This window comes from Eurytemora carolleeae, unplaced genomic scaffold (assembly GCF_000591075.1).
Source record: "Eurytemora carolleeae unplaced genomic scaffold, Eaff_2.0 scaffold567, whole genome shotgun sequence".
NCBI lineage: Eukaryota > Metazoa > Arthropoda > Copepoda > Calanoida > Temoridae > Eurytemora > Eurytemora carolleeae.
The window spans coordinates 86,316-96,960 of NW_019396458.1; the positions used below are offsets into that span (position 1 = coordinate 86,316).

Consider the following 10,645-nt stretch of genomic DNA (forward strand, 5'->3'; position numbering starts at 1 on the left):
GGATCCGCAATATTTTGGCTTCCTGGATCCGCAATATTTTGGCTTCCTGGATCCGCAATATTTTGGCTTCCTGGATCCGCAATATTTTGCCTTCCTGGATCCGCAATATTTTGACTTCCTGGATCCGGAATAGCAAAATATCAAGAAGGCTGTTTTAAACAACAAATTCAACTTTTAAAGCTAATTCGAGATTACTTAAAAATTTTCTAATCTCGGAAAAGTTCATCAAGTTTTAACATTAGACTCCCAAAAAAAGAAAGAAAATTTTTTTAAATGGTTAAAATATTAGAAAACCTTGAATTCGGAGCCGGTTTGCCCTCTTTTAGCTGCCCGGCCCCCTTAATGATTAATTTTTCCAACATGTAGATCCTGAAGCCCCGGGATGAGGGTAAGGAAAGGTTGAACCAACTGCAGGGGAGTTTATCAAACTTGATTCCGATAACACCCTTCCCGTCCACAAACCACCTCAGAGCAGCCCTTGCACTCAGGAACAGTCACTTTATTTATGCTAGGCTTTGCGCTCATCTTCTAGTTCAACTTTTAATTGTTGCTCAATCTTTCAGCATTTCTCTTCTATAAAACAATAATATTTTTTTTTGTGGATTTTATATTTTTTTCTTAAAAATTTTACTAAAAATCAACCACAAAAAGTTGGTTAATTTTTTTTGTACTTCTGAACATCCATAAAGCTTTCCTGGGGTCATGTGAGGTCCTGCACAAAGTTTGGCCCGATCGGTTCAGCCGTTTTGACTTTTATTAAGGATTCAAACGAACAAAAAGACGAGCAAAGTATTTTTATAAAATGTTTAAAATTGATCATCCTTTCTTGATTACCACCGGTACCTTTTCACACCTGTTCCTGACCAATATCGTCGTTTTTCTCGAATTGGAATTCACTTGTTTCCGTGGCAGAAACCACGATTACAAACAATCAATTGTTAGAGAGGAAAACATGGATATCTCATTCATTCATTCTTGATCGTTAAAAGTTTTTAATGGTCCCGGTGTGAACCTATAAATGGAGGATCACTTAATATTATTTTGATAAAAACAATTTCCCATTTTGGACAAAAATAATTAGCATGAAGACTAGCTCTTAACAGACGATAGGAAAGATTACTAGAATTTCTTTTAACAGTGTATAATATTTTTAAATATTTAAAAAAAAAAATACTTATTTATAACTTATTGACTAGAAATTTGTAGTATGATTGCAATGATTCCTGAATCTGAGCAGACTTTTGATTTTTATTAAATAAATAGAGAAAAAAAATCAAAACCTCGAAACTTTAACCAGAAGTATTTTTGGGTACATCTATTTATTCAATTTTCTTTAACCCGAGAGTTGACAACATTTTTTATTTTCAACATTCTACGTTCCAGACCAAAATCATATAGTAAAGCATGGGGGAGGATATACCCCTTAATTATTTAACCTTTTAACAGTGTTTAATTTTGTAAATATTTTTGGCAACCTTTTGTCTGAACCAAACCTAGTTACCTCACCAGGAAACGTATAATCACGCGAGGTTGTTCAGAAATTTGAAAACGGGGTTGGTCAACCTCAACCGTAGTAATAGTGGGAAGGGAACAAATCTAATGAATTTCCACTGCCTACCACCTTTTCAAATTTGAATCACCAATTGATATCCTTTTGAACCGGCAGTAGGTAGTTTAGCGACGTAGATCAAACCATTTTTTAGGAGAGAACATTTTGTTTGAGCGGCCAAATTCTAAATTAAACCTTCCTTTAGCATTCTTCTGTCCCCTCCCATCCTGTAAATATAATATAGCAGAGTCAAACCAAACCAAATTCTTCTCAACCTTCAAGCTACTCAAGCAGCACTACGCCAAGATGCACGCTTCACGAGACCTACAATGTGATATATGCAAGGAAAAGTTCGCCTCGCAGCTGTATTTGAGAACGCACATAAAGAGGGAGGAATGTGGTGAAAGGTTTGAGTGCGGGTGCGGGTCCAGTTATAAACAATTCGAAGGCAGGAGTGTACTCTGTAATATTTTTGTTCATTAAATTTACTAAATATCAGGGACGTAAATTTTCTCCAAAAAGCATTCCCTCTTCCCCCTTCCCCCTTTGAAATTCATTAATCCCCTCAATGTATGTTTGCGAGGAGTGGAAATATTTTTAGGGTTTATATTTGCTGAAATGTGCAAAATCAATGATTTTTAGGGGGGAAAAATAAATGAATCTTTAAAAAGATTGAAAAAACTTGTCTTTTGATGTCCAATTTTTTTTCAGATCCTCAAAAAATCTAAATTTTTTTAATAGCTTAGGAAACAATAATACTAACTGAGAAAACACTCCTGTTGTCAGGCTTACAGACCCACTCGAGAAGATTAGGGCATATCATTCCCAGCAGATATAAAAAGGTGAGAATTTAGGGATTTTTGATAGTAAACATAAGACGGTAGAAAACCGCATTCTTTGGATCCGCAATATTTTGGCTTCCTGGATCCGGAAGATTTTGGCTTCCTGGATCCGCAATATTTTGGCTTCCTGGATCCGCAATATTTTGGCTTCCTGGATCCGCAATATTTTGGCTTCCTGGATCCGCAATATTTTGGCTTCCTGGATCCGCAATATTTTGGCTTCCTGGATCCGCAATATTTTGGCTTCCTGGATCCGCAATATTTTGGCTTCCTGGATCCGCAATATTTTGGCTTCCTGGATCCGCAATATTTTGGCTTCCTGGATCCGCAATATTTTGGCTTCCTGGATCCGCAATATTTTGGCTTCCTGGATCCGCAATATTTTGGCTTCCTGGATCCGCAATATTTTGGCTTCCTGGATCCGCAATATTTTGGCTTCCTGGATCCGCAATATTTTGGCTTCCTGGATCCGCAATATTTTGGCTTCCTGGATCCGCAATATTTTGGCTTCCTGGATCCGCAATATTTTGGCTTCCTGGATCCGCAATATTTTGGCTTCCTGGATCCGCAATATTTTGGCTTCCTGGATCCGCAATATTTTGGCTTCCTGGATCCGCAATATTTTGGCTTCCTGGATCCGCAATATTTTGGCTTCCTGGATCCGCAATATTTTGGCTTCCTGGATCCGCAATATTTTGGCTTCCTGGATCCGCAATATTTTGGCTTCCTGGATCCGCAATATTTTGGCTTCCTGGATCCGCAATATTTTGGCTTCCTGGATCCGCAATATTTTGGCTTCCTGGATCCGCAATATTTTGGCTTCCTGGATCCGNGATATTTTACAAAAAAAAATTTATTTTCACTTAAAGATAATTTATTATCTCTAATTAAAGGGACTGTAAATGAAAAATGAAAGGGGGTATAGGATAAAACCTGAGAATGAAACATCATTCTGATGTTCCCGTCTCAAGAAATTGATATAAAACTGTGTAAAATTTTTACGAAAATTCATTTATATGCAATTTTGTATAAAAGTTGTTGTATTGAACAGATCATATTCAACAAATACGCAACCAATCTGAAAACGACGATATCCCACAGGAGCCTGAGAATCTCAGGTTTGCTCCTATTATAACATTTTTTGCATTTATAATAGATATAATTCATAATACAATTACATACAGTCCGTATAGTCTATATTACGTTACCGGAACTTCAGCCAATTGCAGTTCAGTATCTTTGTCACATGATACAGACTGATATCATGTGAATTATTTTGCGGTCAGCATGCATTTAGTATACCAGCCAGAATTGTAAAACCTATCAGAATATCTTCAAACAATTTGATTGGCCAGCATGCATCAAGCATGCCCATGTGTATAAACCTCAACTTGGGCCTTAAAATCGTTTCATTGAACCAGAAAATATAAATCTATATTACGATTGATATTTTTCAAAAAAATTGACAGCATGCCGAACAGAATGCGCACAGCTCAACTTTTACCCTATTGATGGTTGATGACAAAACAAAAATTTTTCAACGGTCATCAAGAAGATGCATCCAGCCTGCAAGGCATCTCAATGCATGCTGAATGATAAACACAATGAATGCTGATTAGCATTTTAATTCTTTGATTGATTTTGTAAGCATCTAAGCAGCACTTAATTGTTTCCGTTTTTTCGACACTTTGAGCCAAAGTGCGTCACTAAGCAGTAAGCACTTTCCTGAACTCTGATTGGATCATAAAGATGCCAGGGGGAGGGGGGGTTAATTAGTGTATTAAACACTTCAAGATATTTGTGATGTTCAATATATTGATGCTGGATAGACAGATATGAGGATAGATAACCAACGATGTTCTCCGGTTAAACGAGACGTATGCGACGGAGGAAGGTGGATTTATTGAAAACTAAGGCCCAACTTAATGTAAAATTCTGTAGAACTAAAAAAGGGACTTTTCTTGCTCCTTTTTAAAATGCCTCCTTTAAAATCCAAAAAGTCGTCAATATATATGCAGTTGTTGTCATGTATATTCAATGAAGACAACTTAATTCAGTTTTGATTTTTGTAAAGTTTATTCATATTACAGAAATGCATAAACCTGTAAACAAATTTTTTGTTACCCTGCACATGAGTTCCCGAAAAAATTAAGAGCTTTATTTTATAGAAAAATCGAAAAATATTGAATTTACTGAACATTCTAGATTTTCCATTATATTATTTGGGGTTTAAAAGGCTGAAAACATACCTCAATTGGGATAGTAAAAACCTAAATAGAAAGTCGTCGTAATTGTATTGATATTAACGCCAACCAGTGTGCCTGATCTAGGTGGAAAGTAACAGCTGAGACCCAGACTAGGCCTCGGGGGAAGAGGAAGCAGAATACTGTTGTAAACTCCCAGGTTCAAACCCTCGGTGAATATCTTGTCAAACCAAAGGTAACACTAGGGGTATATATTTTATTGGAAAAAATTGAATTTTGGAGAAAAATTATTGTTAGGTAAAGAAAAAGGGGGGAAAATCTTACAAGTTGAATTCCATTTCATGTTTACCCTTCAAATGGCTAATTTAATGATTTATTTTTGGAGTTTTATTATAATTATTTTCGAAGATAAAGACATCAACTAGCAAATTTTCTCCTTTGATACTTTTTGCCTAAAACTTAATTTTTTTAGCCCCCATTCAGCAATAGGAAAAATCTGAAATGAATTTGAATGAAATATATCCTTATATTTAATCCAAACTTTAATTAGAAATTATATTTAAATTATACCTTTAAATTCAAAACTTTCTGCCATTAAATCCTAGTCAAAATTAGAAAGAATAGTTTTTGAAAATAAACATTAAGCACATGCAATGTTTTGTAGTTAAAACACCATCATATATGCAGTTAGTTCCATTAAATAAATTTTTAGAGATTGAAACAGGAGAAGATGTCCCAAGGATCACAGTGCAGAATATCCCCCCCAAAAAAGCTCCTAACAAAAAAGGTGATCAAGGGAAAAAACTAGGATATTTAGGATGGGTTAGAGCTAGATCTACTAGGAGTAGAAAACCTTCTTTCTCATATAGAAACCCAGACTCATGAGGATCTTCTACCTTCTGCTGGCGGTCAGCTCGTCAGCTGATGTACTGTATATTATATTTTTAAGAATTAAATGAGTATGAAGATCTTGGTGGGAAAATGAAAAATTGGACATTAAAAACCAAGTTTTTAATCCTTTTTCTAACTTTTTACCCAAAAGCTTATTTATTTTCCCCGGAAAATCAATTTTTCCCCTGAAAATTTTTTTTTTTCCCCTGAAAATCAATTATTTTCCCCTAAAAATCAATTATTTTCCCCTGAAAATCAATTATTTTCCTCAATTCAGCCAAACCCTAAAAAACAAAAATACTTTTTTTAGGGGAAAATTTTTTTTCAAGGAAAGATACACCCCTGTACCCCCTCATCTACCGCAATATCTCAGAGATTGTGTAAGCCAAGAGGCTGAATTTACATTTCTGTCCTAAGTCTTGGGAAATAAATTTCATAAATATTATTCCCTGAATTCTGTATTTTTAATAGGATAGTCAAGATAGATCGGAAATGACAACTCAGACAATTGATATGACAGCTCTAGATTTAGGTAACCCACTGTAGTTTCGGAAGGTTTTGTATATTTTTCTAAATTAATCCCCCACCGCCACCCCCTGGGGGATTTCATTTTTATTCCGCGGAAAAAATCGTAACCACGGAAGACTTATGGGAGAAAAAAAATATTTTCAAAAGGGGGGGGGAATGATTTTTTGGAAAAATATACACCCTTATTTAAAACATTACTTAATTGGCGCTTTGCGCCCTTATTTCTTGTGACACTTTTTTACCGTTTATTATTTTTTCTAAATTTTAGTTTTTAACAATGTTTGTAGACACAGTTATTGTTTTACATTATTTTCTACTCTACACATTTTCTTCTTTGTAAGAAAGTTTAGATTTGAATAGCGAGATAAACTGGCAGGATTTCTGTTAAGATTTGAATAATGGGATAAACTGGCAGGATTTCTGTTAAGATTTGAATAATGAGATAAACTGGCAGGATTTCTGTTAAGATTTGAATAATGAGATAAACTGGCAGGATTTCTGTTTAGATTTGAATAATGAGATAAACTGGCAGGATTTCTATTAAGATTTGAATAATGAGATAAACTGGCAGGATTTCTGTTAAGATTTGAATAATGAGATAAACTGGCAGGATTTCTGTTAAGATTTCAATAATGAGATAAACTGGCAGGATTTCTATTAAGATTTTAATAATGAGATAAACTGGCAGGATTTCTGTTTAGATTTGAATAATGAGATAAACTAGCAGGATTTCTGTTTAGATTTGAATAATGAGATAAACATGAGATAAACTGGCAGGATTTCTGTTTAGATTTGAATAATGAGATAAACTGGCAGGATTTTTGTTTAGATTTGAATAATGAGATAAACTGGCAGGATTTCTGGCCATTAATGCGGAACACTAATGGGACACAGACAAGTCCACGAGCTAGATTTATGAGGTCAGAAATAGAAAATTATTCAAACAATAAATTCATGTGTATTTTTGTTTGAATTTGGAATGTAATTTTTTTATTTTTCACAAGTAAATCCCCTAAACTTTAATAAAATAGATCCAATGTACTGTTCAGTCAATCAGGAAGTATCACTAATATTGTGTTTTTTCTTATTTCTGCCATCCGTTTTTAATATAAATTAAGAATTCCAAAAAAGTTTCGCGAATTTTTTCACTTTAAAAATCTTTAAAAATGTTTTAAATGCATCAAAAATTACACCTATGAAAAAAAACAGATTTAAGATACCAGTAACAAGGTATATAGAAATAAACGATTATCAATCAATCAATCAATCCTATGACAAAAGAGATTATATTGTTGCTGAAGACGACATTATTATATTTTTCGAGAAATAATGTTATTCTTTTCTGTATTTGGCCAAATTCTGATTATCTTTATTTTAAGAATTTTATCTGAAGATTCTGAACCTGATTCTCCTCCAACACTCGAACATTTAGAAACTCTTCCATCCTTTCATCCTTCTCCCCCTGTATCTATTCATCATCCTGCCATTCATCACTCTACTCATTCATCGTCTCATCCCCAGGCTATGTCCCTCCAACCTGTCACAGCTCCCCCTGTATTAAACACTGATATGAGCTTACAAACTGAAGATCTTCTGCTGGCGGTCAGCTCGTCAGCTGATCCTACTCTAGGATCCAACCAGAGAGCAGGGAAACGCCCACCAGTCTGCTCCTCCTCCACCAGTCCTGGCCAGGGAATAGATTCTAAGGGTTTAAAGAATAAGGTATTTTCTCTCCTCTCTTCCCATGATGGGGAACATTGTCTTAAATATTTTGTAGCTCAAATACTTCTAAAAAAAATACCTTAAAAATCAATCCGCAACATAACCCTATATATTAACCTCTTCTGAGAAATGTTAATTGGATGTTTAAAATTGAAAATGAAAACTTCATTTGCGTGAAAACTAAGATTAGGAAGAAATTTTACTGTTGGGAATTGCTTACAACATCTACAAAAGTCATTTAAAATAATGCTGTAAAGAGACTTAAACGCAATTTTGAGGGACCTAACGGCTTACATGCATAGATGGTAATGAACGTCGCATTGGTACCCTTATAACCTTTGTCTGATCAAGTATTAACAAGATATTGTAGATATTGTATAATATTGAAAACTAATTATTTTGGGTTTTCCACAAAAATGACTTGAGCATTTTTACTGTAGGAACGCATGTAGGAATTATCAGAATTAAACACTTTTACCTACAGTGATGTTCTAAAAAAGCCGGAATAATATGAATTGACTGATAACTTCAAAGTCACCTTTGACCTTAAAAAAAAGCTTGCGATATTCAATATAGGTAACAATAATAACAAAATAGCCCTAATCCTGCGATTTTCAAAATGTGAGCTGCTAGTTTTTCGCTCTCCAAAATACCAGAGAAATTAAGAATTTGGTTTAAATTTCAATTCATTAAATAAAACCATAAAAATGTCTTATTCTGAACTAAATTATTTATATCTCCGGTAATTATGAGACCACAAAAATAGCAGACCACATTTTGGAAATGGCAGGACTAGGCTTTTTATATGACTTTTGTGTCATAAAAAAATATTGCTATAACAGGTCACCTATGATGAATGCCGCAAACTATTTCTAAGGGTCAAAGACGACTTTGAAGTAATCAATCAATTCATATTATTCCGGCTTATTTAGAAAATCACTGCAGAAAACGACAACATCTTCCAGATTATTGATCAGATAAAGGTCTTTAGGGTACCATTGTGAATCGATTATTGTCATTTTCGCATGGTGAATCACTTGAAATCACGCTTACAATCCCTTTAAGGTACCTTCAATGATATTTCTAGTTTGGAGAAGTTCGGCAGTTTTCTACTGAGACTCAGACAGATCTAGAGCAGAGCATAGCAGAGCTAACATGGAACCAGGATCAGGTATAGGTGGTTCTAATACCAGGAACCAGGACCAGGTATAGGTGGTTCTAATACCAGAAACCAGGACCAGGTATAGGTGGTTCTAATACCAGGAACCAGGACCAGGTATAGGTGGTTCTAATACCAGGAACCAAGAGCAGGTATTTATGGTTCTAATACCTGGCACAAGAACTAGGTATAGTTGGTTCTAATACCTGGAACCAGGATCAGGTATATTTGGTATAATACCTGGAACCAGAACCAGGAATAGTTGGTTCTATTACCTGGAACCAGGACCAGATTAAGTTGGTTCCAATACCTGGAACCACAACCAGGGTTAGTTGGTTCTAATACCTGGAACCAGGACCAGGTATAGTTGGTTCTAATACCTGAAACCAGGACCAGGTATAGTTGGTTCTAATATCTGAAACCAGGACCAGACCAGACCAAGAGCAGATTTACTACCTTCACTATCCTACAGAAAGCCAAACTAGGATTTTTAGGATGGATTAGAGCTAGATCTACTAGGAGTAGTACACCTTCTTTCTCATACAGAAAGCCAAACTAGGATATTTTGGATGGATTAGAGCTAGATCTACTAGGAGTAGAAAACCTTCTCTCTCATATAGAAACCCAAACTAGGATATTTAGGATGGATTAGAGCTAGATCTACTAGGAGTAGAAAACCTTCTTTCTCATATAGAAACCCAAACTAGGATATTTAGAGCTAGATCTACTAGGAGTAGAAAACCTTCTTTCTCATATAGAAACCCAAACTAGGATATTTAGGATGGGTTAGAGCTAGATCTACTAGGAGTAGAAAACCTTCTTTCTCATATAGAAACCCAGACTCATGAGGATCTTCTACTCTGTACTAACACTTTCACACAGGGGCGTATTCAAGTTTAAGAATTATCAGATAATTTTTTTTGGGGGGTGGGGGAGGGGGTGGAGGAGTTTATAAAGGACTCACTGAAAAGTTGAAAATCAGCGACAAAAATATGTTCTTCCACATTGGGCGAAACAGATGTTTTAAGGAAAGGAAAATTTAATATGTAACAAAAATATCTCTTAGATTTACTCGGAATTATTCTGTATGCCTTCTTTAAAATGAAGTAAATGCTTTGCAAGTTATTATACAGGGTGTCCCAATAAACATGGGAATTCAGTGACAAATTCGATATCGTATTTTTAGATAATTCTTTGATTTAGTATAGCGATACCTACTGAGAAAGCTGTAATCTGTAAGAGTATCGTCTGCTACAGGGTGTCCCACATCATATTGGACCGTTAATGGGTCTAAATTACGATTTCCGGGACTAATCAGAAAATAAAATTAGAATGAATCATTTTGAAAAATAAAATAAGGCTTATGTAAGAATTTATATGGCTTTTGAAATTAGGTATTACAATGCTAATTCATAACAAAGACGATATCGAATTCGTCTCTGAATTCCCATGTTTTTTGGGACACCCTGTAGTAAAGCATAAAACTCTGGAATAGAAGGACGAGGTTATAGCAATATACTTTGTTGTTGTTTCAAAGCACATAGTTTACTAGTAATTTATGAAATTATTTATGAAGATTTTGGGGTCTGTTGTCTAATGTTCATTAAACAATTTTAAGTCATTAATTGAGTCTGAAAGTCGTCTTCTTATTCCAAAGTTTTCTAGTTTTCATTGTACATTCGCCATAAAAGGATTTGAAATTGTTGGAATGCATGGACGTTAAGGGGGGGGGGGGGCAATGTTCAATCCC

At 34.9% G+C, this 10,645-nt stretch overlaps 1 protein-coding gene across 1 annotated transcript; it reads left to right on the forward strand.

Annotated features, from left to right (window-relative positions):
• The first annotated feature begins 4,186 nt into the window (after positions 1 to 4,186).
• Positions 4,187 to 9,795, forward strand: LOC111703663 (uncharacterized). Its single transcript, XM_023475683.1, has 8 exons — positions 4,187 to 4,285; positions 4,722 to 4,830; positions 5,308 to 5,382; positions 5,958 to 6,018; positions 6,844 to 6,934; positions 7,394 to 7,736; positions 8,824 to 8,907; positions 9,676 to 9,795. Exons 1-8 carry the CDS (start codon positions 4,227 to 4,229, stop codon positions 9,793 to 9,795), a joined length of 942 nt encoding a protein of 313 aa, XP_023331451.1. The 5' UTR covers positions 4,187 to 4,226.
• Positions 9,796 to 10,645: the final 850 nt, after the last annotated feature.